This window comes from Leptodactylus fuscus, chromosome 4 (assembly GCF_031893055.1).
Source record: "Leptodactylus fuscus isolate aLepFus1 chromosome 4, aLepFus1.hap2, whole genome shotgun sequence".
Lineage (NCBI taxonomy): Eukaryota > Metazoa > Chordata > Amphibia > Anura > Leptodactylidae > Leptodactylus > Leptodactylus fuscus.
In genome coordinates this window covers 60,302,310-60,324,263 of record NC_134268.1, presented here as the reverse complement: position 1 = coordinate 60,324,263, position 21,954 = coordinate 60,302,310, and the positions used below count along the sequence as shown (strand labels likewise).

The 21,954-nt window shown below is 36.6% G+C and overlaps 1 protein-coding gene across 1 annotated transcript in view; it reads left to right on the top strand.

Annotated features, from left to right (window-relative positions):
- SNTG1 (syntrophin gamma 1) overlaps window positions 1–21,954 on the top strand; it is a 440,267-nt gene that overhangs the window by 406,639 nt on the left and 11,674 nt on the right. The window contains exons 13-17 of the mRNA XM_075270573.1: window positions 5,585–5,714; window positions 14,721–14,759; window positions 18,402–18,518; window positions 18,641–18,712; window positions 20,908–21,060. Coding sequence (XP_075126674.1) covers window positions 5,585–5,714; window positions 14,721–14,759; window positions 18,402–18,518; window positions 18,641–18,712; window positions 20,908–21,060 — 511 coding nt within the window. The remainder of the gene's footprint in view (window positions 1–5,584; window positions 5,715–14,720; window positions 14,760–18,401; window positions 18,519–18,640; window positions 18,713–20,907; window positions 21,061–21,954) is intronic.

The following is a 21,954-nucleotide window of genomic DNA, read 5'->3' as shown; positions in this document are numbered from 1 at the left end:
GTAATTCAGTTTATTTTTAAGATTTTCATTCTCTATCTTCATCTGAAACAATATTTTTTTACAAACATAAATGTAGCCATGTAATTATTACCAACGAGAAGAACCTAGGGTCCTCTTGCCTTACATTGCTTGATGAGTACCAAGAAATATTTATCATTCTAGACCGGCTTGTTTAAATTAGGTTTAAAATAGGAATTTTCATCTCTTTTCATTGTGCCATTTCTCAACTGGGATTGGTGATTACAGAAAGACTTGTAGGAGCAGCACAATGTGTATTCGGTAATACTAGAGAAGGTAAAAGATAAGCCAGCTTGACTCCTTATAATTCTCTATAGTCACATAACTGTAAGGCAATTATTTGTTCAGTGCTATTGATTGACAGGGTACTTTCTAAAGTATTGGGAATAAACATGCTCATTTAACCTTATAATGGCTTTCCATACATTCCTGAACAACTACTTAAATGGTCACTAACGTTTCAGAAAGTTTAGTCTCATTTAATAGTGCATGTAATTTTGGACCAATTTGTAATATACTTTATTAAAAATAATGCTCTTTTCTGCCTGAAAAGTCTTTCTGTAGTTCTAGACCCTAACCGTCTCCCTTCTTGATAATTTGCTGTTTACTCCCTGTTACTAAAGTAGTTCTATCTTTAGAAACCAGCAAGCTCAAGATGAGAAAATAGGAAGTAGAGGGAATATGGGCAAGTCTCTCTTCCCAGCCTCTGCATGTCTACACACAGCTTTCCTTTCCTGTATACTGCACATAGATGAATCTGCAGCTTATCAAAGCTTACATTGTGTATAATGAGAGTCTACTTACTTCTAACTAGCTGCTTGTGTTATTGCTAGTCAGATGTTAGTTATAGACAGCAAGTAGCCTTCTTCATTGTGCTCAGATTTATTTTTCTGTACCAGGAATCTTTTTCTTTTCATAATAACTTGGATTTGTGTACAGTTAGATGGGGAAAATGTGTTAATACATCTAAAGAACAAATATAATAATAATAATAATAATAATAATAATAATAATAATAATAACAACAAATAATTGACATTTACTCATTACCTTATGTGAGTAACTGCTTTGACTAGTGGAAAAATTGTAGTGCAATTTGTTAACTTGAGTAGATCAAAAAAGGATGAAAAAAATCCTTTTCCTCCTGACTTCATTAGGTTGATGTTGGCTCACTGACTCCATCATGCTTTGACCGAAGAAGTAAACAATATGTGGACCTGAAAATAATGAAATAAATAGGGTATATTGATCATGAAGGCATACTGGGGCACGTTTATTCATTTTATGTAGTAGCCTTAATAATCCTCTGGCATTCAATGGACAACAACTATTAAGAGGCACATGCCTCCCAATAATTGTGGCACATCTCAAAAAGTATTTACGCCAGAAAACTAAATGGACCCCAGCTAAGATCTAAGGTAGATAACTGGTGTTACTCATGTCAGTTTTATTAAGTAATGTTAAATGTGTTGGTTCATGAAAGCCATGCCTTACCCTACCAAAAAAAAATAGGAAGTCATATTGATTTAAAGAATGTGTCCCACTATGTACGCGTTACAGCTAAAAAAAAACCTAAATGTGTTAGTATTAAAGTTCCCAGTTTTCCTTTGTGTTTTTCATCAACAATTAATATTTAGTGCCCTTCAATTTTCATTGTGGATTTTCCTCCAGTTTGTGATGTTATTGTATTTGTCTTAATTATCATAGCAAATTGTACGTAGTATGTGATTTGTACTAAACAAAAAAATTAGAATTTTTTTTAATGCATTGAACGTAGAAAATACCTTGTCTTCAAGTAAAGGAAGGTTACAAAACGACCATATGTTGTGTATTAATTAGCATAGAGTCCCTTGATAGAAAGCTTAAAACAGGAACACCTGGCTATATTACTTAGAATTCTACAGACATTAATAACAAAAGAGGCCACACATAACTAGCATAAATAAAATGGAGTCATTAAATTCAAATTAGCATATTGTTAAGCAATAAACCAGCACGAGCAATATGTTGGCCTCAGCAGAAAAATCTTATGATTAACAACAATGACATTCATTTAACAGTCATGTAAAAGATATTATATACAACTTGTACAAACTCGTCCCCGAGGTATTGTCTTGTTCTTTAACATTCTACTTTTTTAAAGACCACTTATTTTTTAATTTGGTGGATACCTCATATTTACATGTAACTTAATATTCACCAAAGTGGAAATGTAGGATCCAACGGGCATTGCTTAGAGAAGAGCAACATGAGTTGGAACAAATCTATTTTGGCCAAAATTTTGGAAAAAGTTCAATTTCAAGCAAATCTGGCTGAATTGGCCACCACCATGTGAAAGCGTTGAAAAAGCAAAGATCACATTACTTCAGGGATCAGGTGGGCTTACCCATAATGCTTTACACGTGTCTCTTATCATAGTCGGAGGGAGAATAGGTCAGAAGTTACCAATATTTATATGTAGAATAAAAGGCAGAAATGAAAGGTGTCCATTTTGTGGGGGGAGATAGGGAGCATCTTACAGTAATAAACAGCACAAAATACACAGATAGGGATTATGGGGGAAATGTACTTTACTTAGGAAGTCTGGAAAAAAAATATTTTTATATAATTAAGAGAGAGAAAGGATTTTGGAATCACTGTCCTGTATCTGTCTGACCTCTCACAAGACAAACATTAGCCAGTACTGCTGCCGGCACAGTGTGTGGTGTCTGTGCGCTTGTATGAGTGATATAGCTCTGCAGCAACTGCATTATTCAATCTCAATACTAATAGTCAAATTAAAAGTTTAGTTTGCACTGTGCTCGTCCATGATCATGAATAGACAATTACTTACACCAAGCATACTCTTTTTGTATGTATCTGGAACTGGGCTGGAGACTTTTTTGTGGCAGATTTATGTAGATTGGCATTTTCATATCTCCTGTATTGGCAAAGGGTGTACACACCTCCTCATAAATCAGACATAGCTTTCGCTAGGCCACGCACTAAAATGGCCCAAATGGTTATAGATCTGGCAACTCTGTCAGTGACCCTGTCTACTAAGGGCAGCCCAAAAGTGAAGAAAGCTGCAAATTTTTGTGAAAAGTCCTATTTTTATCTGAATGAATCCCACCCATTGAGTTTTTATTGCTTATCAAGTAAAGATTTTTCTGTTTCTGGCCAAAGCCAGGAGTGGATTCAGTAGGAAGGAGAAGTAAGTCTTCTGTTCTATTTCCATTCCCAGTCTTGGGTAAAAAAAAAAAAAAAAAACTATTCTAGAAAAAAAATAATACTTGATCAGGCATTCTTGAAGGTAAAAAAAAAATACAAAGCAACCACTTTGCTGTTTTCCTTCATGAGCAGCTACAAGCACAGTTAACTCTACAGCAGGACTCCATTAAACATCTCCATATATCTCGGCCCACTTTAACCCTGCTCAGAAGAAAAGCATGACTAAGACCTTGTTCATTTCTGAGCAGTCTTTGATTATTAACAGAAGAATTAAAGAAACTTTTTCTACCACGTTAGCAATACCATCACTTACTAGATAATGGGGTTCTGATTGTTCGGACCCCCATTGATAATGGTTAACTGATAACGGTCTAGTACCGGTTGCAAAGCTTGTTAAGTCTCGTGAATCCACTGATTATTCCCCTTACGGTAATATTCCTGGCTACCTACTGGGCAGGTATCTACAACATCGCCCCATTCACGTTAATGAAGTGTACAGGTGAATTGCCGAAAGGACATGTATCGCTTTGTTATCCAGATCTGCAGGGGTCCCACAGGTCAGATCTCCACTGATCATGTTGTGTTATATCCTAGCAATATGCAATAATGTTATACAATGGGATGCTTAACTCTTTGATTTTAAATAGATTTTAACCAATGCTTATTATATCACTTTTGCATTTCGTACAGTGCGATGTTCTTGTTTTAAATTCAATGGTGCATTACTTACTCCGGCAAAACACAAATATTTTGTTCCAATTTTACGTTTTATTTAATAGAATGACATATCACATACCGAATATTTTTGTATACAATGGTTCCCATTTGTTTAATAACTTTTCTATAAGATTATTTTAAAAAAATGAAAATGAAAAATACAGGCCCCAAAACATTGCATACAAGAAGCTAGACTAACTTGTATCTTATTTCTTTCTTGCATCAAAAGTGATTAAAAAGAACCATTTAATTCAATTGTAATTATTGTCAGGTGGGCGGGTCCTGGGCTGGGGTAGAAAGACAGGGACCGCCCACCTGACAGTAGAGAACATAATCGTGCTGAAACTATCAAGCATTGATTGCTCAAGAAGGGTGGAGGCTAGAGAAAAAATGCCCATTGCGTCAGAATCAGTGGAGCAGTCTCCATTGAAGGATGCAACGGGTTGGATTTGGTAGAGGTGGTGAAAGGTCCGCTTTAAGAGAACCAAATAAAAAATTAAACGTGTGTACCAAATCTACGGATGTGGACCTCCAAATCCCCACATAGAGATATATATTTGCCCCAGAATTTGAGGAATCTTTAATAATCTAGTTTTTCTCTTGGGGTATCATGGATTTTTTCTTTGGTGCTTTAGTTGTTTAGTGTTTATAATTTCTTCCTTGTTTTACTGCTGTTTTGAGGGCAGCAGAATGGTGAGCTTGTGTCTTTACTCAGTAGCTAATCTGAATAAGCAGATCTTATGTAATGTATGAGTGGCAGGGAGCAAAAGTGTAAATATAAGAAGGATTTCAGACTTCAGGTCTTCAGGACTTCAGACTTCAACACTAGAACCATAGTTAAGCTCATGTCACAAGGTTGGGTCCTGAGGAAGCAGAGAAAAAAATGTAGCCAAGACATAAAAAGGCAATGATTACTTGTGATAATCACTATAGAATTGTTAGTTGGTGCACACAGAGTTTTTTTGGCACTGATATTGAGGCTGAATTCTCCTCAAAATCACCTCCAAAAAAGCCTCCCAATAGAGCTCTATTGGGAGGCTTTTTTTAGGCAAATTTTGAGGCGGATTCAGCATCAAAATCAGCACCAAAAAACTGTGTGCACTGACCCTTAACATCCACTTTAAAGGCAGTCTGACACTATAACACAGGAAATGAACCTAACCTTGCAGATAGATAGATAGGTTATGTTCACTTGAATCAAAGTTGTTTGCCCCTTGTGAATCGATGCCTTTGTTTTTGTCAGTACAATTGAACTCTTTCGAGCAATGACAACATTGCTGTCATTGCTCTAAAGAGTTAATTTGCATATCAACAAAAACGACAATGTCTTGGCAATAGAGGCACCAATGTCAAGGGCAAAACCACTGGATTCAGGTGACGTTAACCTATCTAGCTGTGGGGCTGGGTTGATATGCTGAATTCTGGTGACTCCCTTTAGGATTCTAAATAATTCCAAATATGTTATAATAATGTCTGTATGTGTTTCTCTTACAAGCACATTTTCTCAATAGTTGAGATTTTGCCAATTTCTTTTATGCCCAGTTTTGATGTTTCCATCTTTTCTTTGATTATTTGTGCGAGAACATCTATTTTATCGAGTAAACCATGTCCACACTTTATATGATTGCTGTATTTACAGGCAGAATGCATTTCAGATCACTGCGGTAGACGGGGTTTGCAGTGGAATAATACAGTGCTTATCAGCTGATGACTGTATAGAGTGGTTACAATCTATATCTACTAATATTTCCAATCTCACAAAGCACAACGTAAGTAAAATTGTTCTTTTGACTCATTGAAAAAGGTTTTGCTTCCAATCCTTTTGTTGTTGATGCCTGAGAGACAACACCTTGTCTTATCTTAGGATAAGCAAAGCTTGGGGCGTCTCGTGAGAAATGAACATAATACTATAACTAAATCTACTATAAAACATTCATGAAAAGTGAGATTCTGCCCCAGGTTCTCATTTGTATTCCACTATCCAGATTCTGATACATTGTTGTATTTCTCTGATACTTTGGTACTATGGATTTAAAAGCATCATGCTTCCTGAATACCAATAATTATGATCAATCACTGCTAATAGATAAACATATTAAATGAGGCATAATCAAAATAATGCAATTTTTATTGAATATTAAGCTAATGACTTATTAAAGCCTGAAATGGTATTACTTTGTATTAATATTGCTGTTACTTTAAATAGATATATAAAAATGTAATAAACAGAGTGAGGTTATACAATATTATAGTGTGCAATATTCAAATATGAGCTATTTGTTTATTATATGTCTATATTGAGGGGGTTTCCCGCTGTATACATGTATTCCCTATCCATAGCATAGGATAGGTATTTGATTGCTGGGGTCCTATTACTGGGACCCTCTGTGATCTGGAGAATTGGATCTACAACTCACTTTTATGTGAATGGAGTATTAATATGCATGCATGGTCAAGATTTACAGGGTTCCTTATTACCCTTGGTTCACATCTGCTTCGGTAATCCGTTTGGGGGAGTCCATATGGGGACCCCCCAGATGGACTACCAAATGCATTTGCAAGCGGTGGCAGTGAAAGCACATGGACCCCATAGACTATAATGGGGGCCTTGTGCTTGATGTGAGATCTCCACATGGAAACATGCGGACAGAAAAGTAGATTGTGAAGGACTTTCTTGTCTGCATGTTCCCTGCGGAGATCTCGTGGCAAGCACATGGACCCCATTATAGTCTATGGAGTCCGAGTGCTTTCACTGCTTGCAAATGTGTTCAGTAGTCCGTTCGGGGGGGGTCCCCATGCGGACTCCCCCAAACGGATTACTGACACAGATGTGATCAAGGCCTTTCAGTTCTATTGGGTAAATCACTCTTATACCTCTAAAACCAATGCTGCAACTGCAAAATGCATTGCTAGTATAACATGTGACTGAGCATGACTTTTTACAGAATTTCATTGAATATATTCTGTAAACAATTAGAAGCATTGTATAGACCAGCAATCACACACGGAGTCTGTTTCATCCCTAATTAACCTTTCAATTGACTTTTTATAAATCAATAATATAGTTTGTGTCCATGAGGAGTTGGTGGCTGATGAGAAGTTGCCATGTACTGCACATTGTATGAAGAGGGAAATCTGTTCTATAACGGTCTTACTCCGAAACAAAGGCAATCTAACTGGATCCCATTGCACTCTATTAACCTATAGTAGTCTCTACATACATGGTATAAATCAGCAGTGGATTAAAGCAAAAATAAAACAGAAACATAAGAAAAGGCCAATGATGGGGCTAAAAAGGGGTCAATGTTAAAAAAAAAAAAATGAATGCTGGTGGCTAGTTTTGGTAGCCAATATGCAAGTGGGAGGATCAGGGAGAAGCAGGCAAAGGAGTGTTTCTCTGACTTACAATCAGATGTGGAGAGCGCTCAGAATTGTACCCTTTACCTGCACCTACCTGACACCACTCACACTAGAGAGCTTAGTTAACTTATCAAGTATCAAAACTGACTAAGAGTAATAAGAGTAGTGTCTGCCTAATACTGTCAGTGTTCTTGTGTAGACATAATTTTAACTGCTTAAAAAAATTGGATCGAGAGCATGCTTGACTCTGCTGGACGCTCCTCCTAGTACTGATAAAAAAAAAATCTTCATGTCCTGTACATTATCCACAAAATCACAGATTTGAGCATACAAATAGTACTATATATTAAATATTCCCCTTTTTGGCCCAGTAAACTGTGTTTTAGGGCAATTTTAACCTAATTATTTGTGTATTTTGATTACAGAAACATTCTAAACATATTAATTAAAGCATCCCCTAAGGACCTGTATGTAGAAAGTGTATGTATATAATCTTTATGATGGCATCACATGTGGTATTTAACCGGTTTCTTTACATTATGGTTAACCTTTCTGAGCACATGCATATGAAATGCCACTTGCCAGAATGTATTAGAAAACAGAGAAATGCCCGAGGAACCGCATCTGCTTTGTATATTTTTACTGTGCTCGTAGACAGGACATTTGAAGAACTTTATAGTATGTGGCTGGTGTGTTACAAAATATGACTAAAGCAATATAGCAATCCCTTTTACAATTCTCTTGCCTTTTAATCTGTTGTCATTCCAGTGGGCCTTTGTGGCTATGTTTTTAAGTCTAGACATCTTTCTTTTTACATGTGAAATAATTCCTGAAATAAGGTTACAGTTCATGTTAAAGGCCCAGATCTATTGTAGGTGGGGGATTATTCTGGCTGTTAAAAAAAAAAAAAAAAAAAAAAAGTATTTAGAAAGAAATTATAATGGTGTATAACGCAAAAAAAACCCCAACAACAACAAAAACCCAACAACAACAACAAAAACCACACACACCATACATTGTCTATCATTGGAACACCTCCAAAATGCTGTATTAGGGATGGAGAAGATCAGGGATCCGCGCTCAAAGGTCGTATTGGAAAAATATAAAGGTCCAAATATACTTGTATTTATATGAAAAGGTTTTTAATAAAATAAAAACAGTAAGCACAACGCGTTTCGGATTATGTAAAATCCTTTTTCAAGTGCAAAAAATCACAGGTCCACGTCGGGCGAGATGCATTTTATTAAAAACCTTTTCATATAAATACAAGTATATTTGGACCTTTATATTTTTCCAATACGACCTTTGAGCGTGGATCCCTGATCTTCTCCATCCCATCCATTTTTCCCGGGTATCCGGTGTTTCCAGACGGAACCGCTGCCACTCTTGCCTGGCTCATCTTACAATGCGGATACAGGTATTGTGACTATATCACAACCCCTCCAGGTGAGAGGATATATTGGTCGTTTTTATCTTTTAATATAAGGCTTGATCTCCTTCTAAAAGTGATACTACACTTAGAGCGCTCGGTGTCTTTGTTTCTTTTTTGTAAAATGCTGTATTAGGGATAGTTCACACAGTGGCAGCTGGGGTGGATTTTGCCACCGGGAGTGACGCGAGGAGCCACGTCACTCTCGGGTCAAAACCCACCTGCCACGACCATCGCAGTCGCGGATTCCCCCTCCAGAGTCGGGTCAAATGAATGGGCCACGGCTTCCGCCTGAAGAAAGGGCAGCTCGTTTCTTTTTTGCCGATAGTGGAAAAAAAAACGCTAGTTGTCTCCATAGACCACCATTGTACGGAGGCGGTTTTTGAGGCGAAATCCACTGTCAAAATCCGCCTCCTTGCCCCCGTGTGAACTAGCCTTTAGTCTATCAGCACAGTCCTTTTACAGTATGCATAAAGTATAGTTCAATGCCTTCCTGTAGGTGGCAGCAGTGAGTGCAGAGCTATCCTTCTTGTATAGTTCAATCAGAATTGAAGGGCATATCTGGAAGAATCCCGCAGGTGTATGGAGTATATGCTTTTAATATGGTCTCCAAGGCATATTGACTCTTGATCTTTCAGATGGTATAGCAGTATCCATTACTAGACATGAGCGAACACTAAAATGTTCGGGGTTCGAAATCCGATTCGAACAGCCACACACTATTCGACTGTTCGAACGGGTTTCGAACCCCATTATAGTCTATGGGGGGAAATGCTCGTTTCAGGGGTACGCAACATTCGATCAAATTCTACTTACCAAGTTCATGAGTAAGGGTCGAGCTGGATTCTTCTCCCTGCGCAGCGTCCCCGCGTCCTCTTCTGGCCTTGAATTCACTCTGCTAGGCATTGGGCCTGGGCAGAGCTGACTGCGCATGCCCGCACTACAAGTGGACATGCGCAGTTGACTCTGCCCAGGCCCGATGCCTGGCAGAGTGAATCAGAACCGGAAGAAGACACGGGGAAGCTGTGCAGGGAGAAGACTTCTAAAGGTAAGAGAAGAACCAGAGTTGATTGGCAATGTATAGCATTCGGCCAATCAATGCTGGTTCTGCATCGAATCTTAACTTCGAACAGCTAGTAGTACTCGATCGAGTACGAGTATTTAGAATACCATAGTATTCGATCGAATACCTACTCAATCGAGTACTACTCGCTCATCTCTATCCATTACGTATTGAACAGATAAAGGTTGTCAAAAAAGTTGCATATGTATATAATATGTATGTGTGTGTTGTGGGGAAGTTAGCTCAGTAAAAACAGTGGTGCAAACCCAAACAGTCAAGAAAGGGACACAAAATATGGAGAAAACAGGTTTATTTAGAAAAAGACTGGGAAATAAATAAACCTTGACTTCAAGCACAACATGACTAAAACATAATACAGCCTTAACTTCAGGCAAAAACAAAATAAAAACCTGCTCGTCTGAGCAACTAACTAAACAGAACGGATAAACTTTTGTCTCACCTGGACTGAGGGTTACAGGACAGAACCATACACCTCCTCTCACCTCATGGAACTGCACTAAAATGTAAGAGCTGCAGACTTTTCAGGCCTAGTAATGAGCCCAGGATCTACACCTGGGCTGAGGCCTCCAGATCTGCCATGGACCACACATATGTCAGAAACCTGGGCCTGATATATCTGAACTCCAGTACTCTGCCTATTATCAGTTGTCTTTTTATTGTACAGGGTAATAGCTGAGGCCAGGAGTTTATAACAAGTTGGATTTCCAAGTACGACTCTTTTTACACCATTATGAGCCTTTTATATTTTTTTCAGCCACCTATTGCATTGTAAAGTGATATGGATCTGGCTAGGTGAACGTGAAAGTCCTCACAACAGAACTCTATAGGCAGTAATTATACTTATCCTTGGTTACCATCCGTCCAAATAACGTTCTGGTAATAACATTAGAGCTTGACATAAAAACTTAAATTAAGAATAATGAGTCTTCTATCACTTTTTAATTGGGACTTCATTCTATATCTTTTGTTAAAGTTGATTTAAACTATCAGCTAAATGAGACATAGATACGGACCAATGATAATGATAAAACTGACCTTTCTTGTGTTAATTTGTTTCCTCTATTGTCAATTAATAGTAGTTTATATTAAAATAAGACCCTACTAAAATAGAATAAAGCTATTCATACTGCAATTATTGTTGAAGCATTTCTCGTTTAGGAGAAATTTCTCATTTTTTCTCAGCAGAAAGCTCAAATGACATAGCAAACAGATTGACTGATTTAGCAAAACAATGGTATTTCGCAGTTGCTTATGGATTCTCAAACTTAGCAATTATCACTAAACACAGAACTGTAACAAATTGTTTCTTTTATCTTTCAATCAAAGTAGAAAGTGCTGCTGACTGTACTGACATTGGTGACAGATATTGCAATAAATCAATTCTTTATGGGTTTCTTTATTTAACAAACTTCAGATCATGGTTCTGCATAAAGAAGTGACATGCCGTCAGGAAAAACAGGGCTCCTACTAAAACACAGCAAAGAAACACAGCGTGATCTCCCATACCACCCAGTCCATCTGGCTATTCCCAAATGCAACAAAGAAACATCAACTGAAATCTTACATATGATGATAATGCAGAGCAGCAGCTTCAAAATCTAACAAAACTGCTATGAAGTTTAGGAACGGATCACAAAAATACATTTGTGACATATGGGAAACCTTATCATGTTGGGATAAATAGAGGGAAAGATAAATGTTACAGAAAATAAAAAGTCTTTAATCATTATAAATACATTGAAGATATCTTCGTCTACGGAACTATATTATTCAATAAAGAAAATGTATTTGTCCTTTCCTTAAACTTTCTTCCTTCACTATATTATAGTCTGGAAATATCTGCATAGTCAGATAAGTAACTGTATGGTATACTATTTATTGGATGTCTATGCATAGAATAACATAATCTACTGTTAAAAAAGGTATACCAACAAATAACAATCTGATAGATTCTAAAAGGACAATGATGTTTAAATCCATAGGATGGATATATATATATATATATATATATATATATATATATATATATATATATATATATATATATTATATATATATTCGGGAGCTTTAAGAATCTATACAGAAGCATTGGGTTATGTTTGTTTAGCTTTAAACTGCAATAAAACTTTGTGCAACTAAAGTTCACACAAACATGTTTGGAGTCTGTTGCTGTTATCCGTCATAGGATGAGAGCAACAGACTTAAATGCTGATATTTATATATTCACGCTAATGGAAAAAACAAAACATAATGGATGCTTACATATAGGACTTTTTCTTCTGTTAGAAAAATAAACAAAGATAATGGAACAAAGTGAAAAAAAGCTTAATTGTTTTTTTTTTTTTTTTTTTACATTAGAGTGAATACAAGCAGAGGCGGCTCCGTTTGCATCAGTCATTCTATTGCTATGCTGGAACCTGATTGTTCAAAAATGCTTACTATATTCCAATTCAATAAACATTACCAATTTACCTTTATGGGACATAATAACAATATGCAGTGACTACTAGTATTATTACCTGTAAAACCATATGATAAACTTTCTAAATATTACTTAAAGGGGCTCTATCATTGGGAAAAGACATTTTTAACTAAGTACATCCTTGCATAGCCTTTAGAAAAGCTATTCCACACCTACCTTTAGTATGAGCCCATTTTTATTCCTATGCTAATTAGCCTCTTGGTGCACCCCGGAAGTCTCATCGTGCTACTCTTTCCTATGTATGTGTACAGCACAGGCAGCTGCAGATGACTTCCTGTTTGCGCACACTGATAGGAGAGAGGAGTGCTGCTGGGAATTTCCTGTGCTGGCTGAAAGCTAATTAGCATATGAATAAAAACGGGCTCATTCAAAAACCACTGAGGTGATTTACATACAAAAGGTAGGTGTGAAATAGCATTTCTAAAGGCTATGCATGTGTGTGCTTAGTTAAAAATGACTTTTCCCAATGGTAGAGCCCCTTTAAGAGTTAACTTCATGAAACAACCCATTTGAAAATAGTATTGAGCAACTACAGTATTCTAGCTCTCTGTCACAAATGGGTTCTGTACTTAGGAAATAATATATACCCATGTAGAATATTAGCAGTCACCTTAAAGTAATTTAAACAAATAGACATGACATACCACCTTATGCTTTTAGATGTTATATAACTCTTAGATTGCTTCTAATTATTCTATGTAGACATGTCCACCGTTTGAATTTTTCAGGAAACAATTTCTACACAATAAAAGCCACCGATAGATACAAATAGGATGAATAGCTTGTGACATAATATCACTAAATCATGTAGTTTTGAAAAACCGGACATCTCATGAAACAAACATCTGGATAGGAACAGTAGGTGGCATTCCACCTATTAAATTATATTATGTCCACATCTTATATTACTTAATGTCTATGGCAGTATTATATAACGCTACACACATTGTAGAACATTAAAAATGTTTATAGTGTTTGTAAAAACAGTAAGCCCGGTTGAAGTGAATATATTAGAGAAATGATTTGCTGAACACAGCTCTTTGGAAATATGAGTACCATAGGTTTTACTGATAACCTTTTATTTGAACAATTCATATTTTAAGACACATTTTATCAAGATCATCTCTTCGCCACACTACTAGGAGTACAAATTCAGAGGCTTTATTGCAAACTCAGATATCGATCTGCAAAATGACTGGGAATGTTTTAAAAGGAAGAAAGAAGATAAACCAATATAAAGTAACACGGCAGAGTACAATGTGAGGTGATATAGCTGAGAGATCTGTGCACATATTTAGTCTTTTCATAGGTTTGAATAAATTTCGCATTTTAGAATGTTAGGGAAAAAATACAGCGAAAAAGCAAAATAGTTCCTGCTTTTATTGTATTACTGGTGGAGATGCTTCATAAAAATACTGAAATATTATACAATATCATACACCTATATTTAATGTGAAACATACAACTGGTTTTAATGACATCCACATACAGGTACTGGATATGTAGAGCAAGGTCTCCAAGTGCTTTGGTGAATTGTTCTGCTTGTACCCGACGGTCATTAAAAACTAACATACATATCTGTTTTTGGTGGCCATTCCCCCCCACTTACAAATGTGTTGTTAAAGAGGGGTTAGGTAAAGCATGTCTGTTTTTTCACAGCTGTTAAAAATAGTCAATCCAAAAAACTGACATGTGAATAGACAAATTGAAATCCATGTGTTTTCAAAATGGCTAATGCAAAATGGCTGTCAGGTGGACATTTTTTAATGTCTTCCAAATAAGTCCTTAAAGTAAGATGGCAAGAATTTCCTTTGCTAACTTTCTACAAACACTATACATTACATGGATACATAGGGTGGTTTTAGGGTATTTTTTTCAATAATGTAAGTTCATCTTTGTTTGCATATAGAGTATAGATATAACTACAAATAGACCTGATGGATTAGTAAACTGTCCAAAAACCCATGACTCTATAATCCTAGACTGTATCCCTGCTATACCCTATACATTATTAGTTCTGGAGGAAGCTGTAACTGAGGGGGCACATAGCAAGAATTTACATAGCACTGCCAAGCACTGTACTTCTAAACCCTGTGTTCTGGAAATGATAGAGTTAAAAATCCCAAGCCCGGCAGATAGACAACGATGTAATTGATATTATTGATGTTCATTAGTATGCTGTTTTAACTAATTCCTCTCCAGAGCGCACAGCTTATAGTTAACACTGCTGCCTGGTATTCTACAATCAGAGACATACCGTTCTGATTTTACGGATTTGTGACGCAAGTGATGGTATATAAACACTAAATGCCAGAAGAAGTCTTCTATTAGTTTTTACAGTGATGCACCCTTGTATATATTTTGCTTGTTAATTTCACAGTATTCACACAGTACTTTTGATTTATAATTTGTTTTCACAGATTAAAAAAATTAACAGGAACTTTCCAGTAAATCAACAGGTATGTTAACGTTTATTCAACTATTAATATGTTTTATGTTTTAAAGGGGCTCTATCAGCAAAATCATGCTGCTAGAGCCCCACATATGCGTGCATAGCCTTTAAAAAGGCTATTCAGGCACTGTAAAAGTTAAATTAAACTACCCCCCCGTTTTAAAATAATAACTTAGAAAAGAATCTTCTCTACTTACGGAACGTGCACCCTGGGCGGGCCCTGGGCGGGCATTCAGGGTGCGCCGTCTTCTTCTTCCCCGCCTCTTCTTCCTCTGTCGTCTTCGGGTCCCGTCCTCCTCCGGCGCTTGCTCGCGGACACTGATAAAAAAAAATAGCCCGGGCGCATGCGCAGTAGCCGTAGTAGAAGCCGCGTGTTACTGCGCATGCGCCCGGGCTGTTTTTTTTATCAGTGTCCGCGAGCAAGCGCCGGAGGAGGACGGGACCCGAAGACGTCAGAGGAAGAAGAGGCGGGGAAGAAGAAGACGGCGCACCCTGAAGGCCCGCCCAGGGTGCACGTTCCGTAAGTAGAGAAGATTCTTTTCTAAGTTATTATTTTAAAACGGGGGGGTAGTTTAATTTAACTTTTACAGTGCCTGAATAGCCTTTTTAAAGGCTATGCACGCATATGTGGGGCTCTAGCAGCATGATTTTGCTGATAGAGCCCCTTTAAGTCTAATCATAAGCCAATGTGTTTAAAGGGAATATATCACCGGAAAATGACCTATTTTTAGTCAAATAATATGATAACCAGAGATGAGTGAGTACTGTTTGGACCAGTCGATCCGAACAGCACGCTCGCATAGAAATGAAAGGACGTAGCCGGCACGCGGGGGGTTAAGCGGCCGGCCGCCGTCAAAGCAGAAGTACCAGGTGCATCCATTCATTTCTATGGAGCGTGCTGTTCGGATCGGCTGATCCGAACAGTACTCGCTCATCTCTAATGTTAACCATATTTTAACATTTTTTAGAGTTATCTGTATTTACAAAACAAATCTTCTAGCATCTGTGCACAATCTAAAGTAAGAGAGTAAGATACTGCATCAAATTCTTTAACCACAACATGGCATTTTTACAGGGAATGTGTGTACTATCACCTTACCTCTACAGCACTATGAATGTAGGGAATGTATGCTATTCGTATACATATACAGCCATACCTTTTAGTTTTACTAGTATTAGTAACACAACTGCTATAAATCTAATAGAAGTGGCAGCCATTCAGATTATTGTAGATCCATTAGAGCTTATTGAAGAGGGTCTACAGCTAATAAGACCCATGAATTTGCAATAATGCTTTAAATAAGAAAAACAATATACTGCAACTAAACGCATTAAAGGAGCTCAGCTATAATAGGACATTAAACAAAATAGTATAACACATGTTGCCATGCAGCACTGGAGCCATAGGTTCGAGTCCAGCCAAGGACAACAACTGCAAGGAGTTTGTATGTTCTCTCTGTGTTTGTATGGGTTTCCTCCCACACTATGTATACATACTAAAAGGAAATTTAGTTTGTGAGCCCTATATGGGAAAGTGTAATGAATATCTGTAATGTTCTGTGGAATGTGATTGTTCTATATAAATAATACTAAACAGCTGTAATGAAATTGCTAGTTGTGCAATTCCCTAGAGCTGCTACTGGAACAATGGAAGAAGGGAAGGAACAGACAGTGAGCCCTAAACTCAATCCAGCCCTTGTCCCTGACTACTTGCCTGAACTGTCCTAGGCAACAGACAACAACAGAGCGGCAAATCCCTTACGAGAAATAAGTGTCATAGAGAACAAGACTGGAAAAAAATACACAGAAGTGAAGTCAGCAAGCAAGGGTCTAAGCTAGAGAGACAAAGCAGTACAAAATCGTAATCCAAAAGAGTAGTTACAGATGAAGCCAAAGATCAGAGGTCAGTAATACAATGGTAAGAGAAGTAGGAAGCTGGCAAGGGCAAAGTCACATGACAGAATCACAATAGCCAGCGAACTTGAGTGGGCAGATGACCTTTATATAGGAAGCCCAGAACCTGCCCCAGTCTTGACTGGTAAACAGTAGTCAATTACACAGGCAAGGCTAAGATTAACTATTTGATGGACAGCGAGAAACAAGGTGCAGGAGATGGGTGTGGTGGAAATTCAATTACAGAGGAGAGGTAATAGAGTAGTGTTCACTAGAGTAGTGTTCGCCGAACTATGCGAGTGAAGGATGGTGCAGAGACCCAAACAGGCAGAGACATTACAACAGTAAATTTAAGACGTTGAAAAGCAAAGCCAGTGTTACTTTTAATTTCAGGTAAATGAGATCAAATTCTAGAAATGCATCCTGAAAACCTTTAGAGTACAGCACTTGCATAGTGGTCAAGTAGGTAGATGGAGGGCTAGCTGTCATAACAGTCATAAAAGCCCTTTTTTTCAATGTCATTCTATATTTCTGTTATGCGCAGATATTTAGAAAGAGGTTTCTTGTTTTGTGTAGAAATTGGTGTCTTCCTCTGCAATTATCTCTTCTCTTTTGGATCAAACATTATGTTTTTCAGCTATTGTTGCTTCAAACCACAGGATTTCAAAGTAGAAACAGGTTGCTAAGCAATAAACTCACAGCCGCTTTACCTTGGTTAAGTGTAGAGTAAAATGGCAAAAAGTATTGAACTTTGTATAAAAAGATTAACACTGGTAAAATTAGATGTTCCTGTAAATATCTGGATACAAAGAGAGATAGTAAATGTCACATTTCTTACGACACATCCATCTGCACTACATGTACAGCAAGTCGGATCTTGTTACTACACTTCTATATACCGAGGATTTATGCTACAAAGCAGAAAAACATCAAAGATGGCTTTAATTCTACAAGGGTCTTTGCTTTCTTTGGTTCACTACAAAGTCTGAGTTATTGCGGAATATGAGGAGACTGTAAGTTTACTATTCTAGAATTATAGAGTCTACGGCAAGTCATACTATAAGAGTTCCCCCGAGACAGCAATTGTAAAATTTCAGCACTGTGGGTATTGTAGACCACCGGGGTTTTTACTATTACTGTTTTTGATGATACCGATAACATCAATTCTTTTGTTTATATAATGCATTTTAATAAGGTTTCATAGGGCGATAAGACGTAAGACAAGCAATAGAAAGTGTTATCTTTACTTAATATTGAGTTTTCGGTTTAAAGCTGCTTTTGGCTCATGTTCAAACTCACAGATTCACTACATTACATTGGAGACGTAGAAAGAATGTAATTTTTTCCAAGGTCTTATATTAGCGATACATTTTTTTTGCTCTGGAACAGATCTAAACTTATTGAAAAACTTATCTCAGACTAACACTAGCTCATACCACTTTGCACTCGTTTTCCGATCAATCATCTATTGACTTCAATGAAAAAAGCATAAAAAAATCATGTTGATTAGAAAAGAACTGCTGAGGACTGATTGACTTAAATATTAGTAGGTAATTGAGTAGGTAATTTGCTAAAATTAACTAATGGATCAAAAAAAATTCCAATAAAAATTTATATATAAACATAAAAAAGTAAAGACCATTGTCACAAAATTTAAAGCATATCCAACGTCTAATCTATTAGCGAAATCTGTTTTCATTCATACTGTTTATAGCTATACTTTACTAAAGTATCAGTTTATTTTTTATTACAACAGATAATACACATGGGTTGGGTTGAGGAACGGGAGCAAGATAATCTTCAAGACCATATGTATACACCAAAGTTTCTGTCCCTTAGAGGATCCTCACTTTATAAATTTAATTCACCTCCAGTAAGTACTATAAATCTAAATATTTTTCTGTATAAATTGCATTATTTCTAGAAAATCAGAAAACTTAATAAATACTGTAAACGTGGCTGTATTAGTTTATTATGCTCTTGTGTATAACTTAGGTAACAACATGGGACTGGATGCGGGCAGAAAAAAAGTTTACAGTTTATGAAATCATGTTTAAAATTTTTAAGGTAAGAAGGATGTTTTGTGACGTGTATATATAGTGTAACAGTTCGGAGATTTTACATTCTTTTTATATTGTATTATTGAAGATCTTTGTTGTCACTAGGGTTGAGCCAATCTTGAGATTTCAGGATCGATTTTAAAATCTGATTTCCGATCATTTTCCAGCCGATCCCGATCCAGATTGCGATCGTGAAATTTGCTCGATCGCCAATCGGGATCCAATCTTTTCCGATCCCGATAGCTCAACCCTAGTTGTCACCATATTTGGTTCAGGAAAAGAAGAGTTGTAAGTAACTAGTTAATGTTAATGTTAACGTTAATGTCACACCTATGACACATCAAATTCTTCCAAATTTTCTACAAGTCTTGGTAAAAGTTCAAAGATGGTAGCAATCTGACTTCCTTTCAGTTATTCCCTATGCGTGGATAAGGAATACCTTGCTGCTATTGGAGTACCCCTTTAACCGAATCATTAATAATGCTTACAGTTATGACATACAGGTTAGTTTTTATACTGTATCAATCGCTATATTGATTATGTAATATATGTAGTCTCAATAGGTTCTGTAGCTCTGTACAGAGAGTGTAACTGTGCAGGTTGATCCATGTATCTAATCTCATTATATCAGCTATATGCTAATGCTGGAACTGGTTTTATAAGAAGTAATAGAAGTATGTTTGAATTGGGAAGAAAATTAAGTTTTTATGAAGATGTTGGCAACCTATTGGGTTTACACTGATTGCAAGTAGTGTCTTTATACTACCCGGGTGCAAATTTCTAGGGGGTGCAGAGGTACTAAGTGCAGGAGGGGTACTAAGCCCACCCAGGAATACCTCGGTATTATAGAACACATGGAAACGGTCTACTTTGATGCTGCCGGCTTCATGTTTTGACTCACTTTACTATAGAAAATTCTTTGCAGAGACAAATGCATTTTAACCCCCTCTGGCACTATGACCAATTCTTTCGTTAGGCTGAGAGTATAGATAATAGTACAATGCTACAATGTAGCTAGTACGAAACCATCGCCTGCTATATCACAGCCGGGATCCGGGACCTCTTACTGCTGAGGTCTGAAATAACTCTGATTTTGGAAGTTTAACCCATAATTGATATTGCTGATTGCATAAAAGTCCAAGCTAGTAGAATATATTATTTATCTCATATGGTAAATGCCATATAAAAAAACAACAAAACAGAATACCAAAATTGCTGTATTTTGGTCACCTAGCCTAACTCAAAAACTGAATAAAAAGTGATTAATAAGTCATATTTACAGAAAAGTGTGCCAACAGTTAGTATGGCAAAAAAGTGCCCTTACACAGCTCTGTCAAAGAAAAATAAAGTTAAGAGTATCAGAATATAATTTTTTTCCTCAAAAAGATGATTATACTTTAGTTGTACTTGTAACCAGCTGAAAAAAAGTATATTTAATGTCATGAAAGTAGGAAAAATAAAACATAAAAAAATTATAACATCATTTCAAGTTTTTTTTTCCCCCAAAGTCCAACACATTAACTAACAAGATACATGTACCCAAAAATATGAAAAAAAATAGATGCACCCTAACTAGGTTGTGTCCTTAAATTTTAATTCCTTAAAGTGGTTGTCTGGGCAAAAGTAAAAGTAATTTTTTTTAAATTTGAAAAGTAATTTTTAAAAGTAATTCCTGTTAAAATAGATGGGGGAGGTGAAAAAAAAAATCATAGTGACTTGTCCTTGGAGCTCCGGTGTCCTCCCTGCACAGTCTGGTCCTCTTCTAGAAGTGAAATTCCTTGCCAACTGTGACATCCCGGATTCCTTCTGCTGAAGTCACTGATTATACTCAGCAGTCACGTGCAGCGGGGACTTCTGCCGAAAGACAACAATAGACCGGCAGGACTGGACCGCACTAGGAGGAAATGCGCTTTTTTTTTCTTCTCCCCGGATTATTTAAAATTTAATTTTTTTGCCTGGAAAATTCCTTTAATAAAACTCAAATCAATCCAACTTTAAGATTCAGAAGAAAATGCTTATAATATGTGTTTGCATATTAATACTAATTTATTTATCTATCACCAGTATTACTCAATCATCTTAGAGTGTTGATATTGTAGCTGTAATTTAATTATTTCATGACTTTCATATCTATTACGGCAGTGGAATGTAAGAAATATTACTTGATGTATGCCAGATTGTATAACTTCAGGTTTTCATCAGGACAGTGATCTTCTGGACCGCCGAAAACACTGCTTTGGAGTTCAGTCGGAATCTGGGGAGGACTTGTACTTTTCTGTGGAGTTGGAGAATGAACTTGTACATTGGGAGAAATCATTCCAAACAGCAACTTTTCTTGAAGTCGAAAGGATTCAGGCAAGAGACTCTTTTTCTACTCACAAAGAATTGAATTGGCGTATTAAAAAAAAACAAAGTATTTATGTGAAACATATGCGGAATATTGCAATATAAATATCTAGAATACTAGTTATAGCCAGATTTGGTATAACTGCATATGTACTCCTAGCACAAGGAATTCTAGGAAAGAATATCTGTGTAACACAACAACAGTCTTGTCACAATTATTTTGTCTAACTATATGAAGTCAGATGCATATGCAAGGAAAATAGGGCCCCTTAAACTGCAGTGGTTACTGTATCATGGCTACGCAAAACCTCATGAAGCACTATAAGTATTAGGGGACCACAAAAAAAGCCATTGAAAAAAATTTGCTAAAAAAAAAAAAAAAAAAAAAAAAAAGAGAGAGTGGTTCGTACAAATTTTCCAAGAATCTTTTTTTTTTTTTTTTTTTTTTGGAGAGTTTGCCACCTAATCATTCTTATTCATTGGATTCTCTTCAGAGCCCATGGTATAATAAACAGACTATGATAAAATTATAATAAGTAGACTATAATAGTAGCGCTTCCACTTGCACTGAACTGAAACTTGTAACTAACCTCGCAAATATTGGCAAAATTAATCTTGCGAAGTTTGTCTATCATTTGTTCTCACGTTTCTATCTGCTGCATTCACTTGCTTATTTTTCATCACTGCGTGAGAACTATGAAGTTTTCTTATTAAAATATAGGACTCGATGACAATGATGGACCAGTCATGCTAATTTTCTTACAAATGCCCTCTTTTCCCTCCACATTGGGTTTCCTAAATATACAAATGTCCTTCCTTTTCTTTCCCATAGTTTGGGCATGTCCACATATGTGTATGAAGAGATAGACAGCCTTTCACAATAAGATATCCTAAGGGTATGTT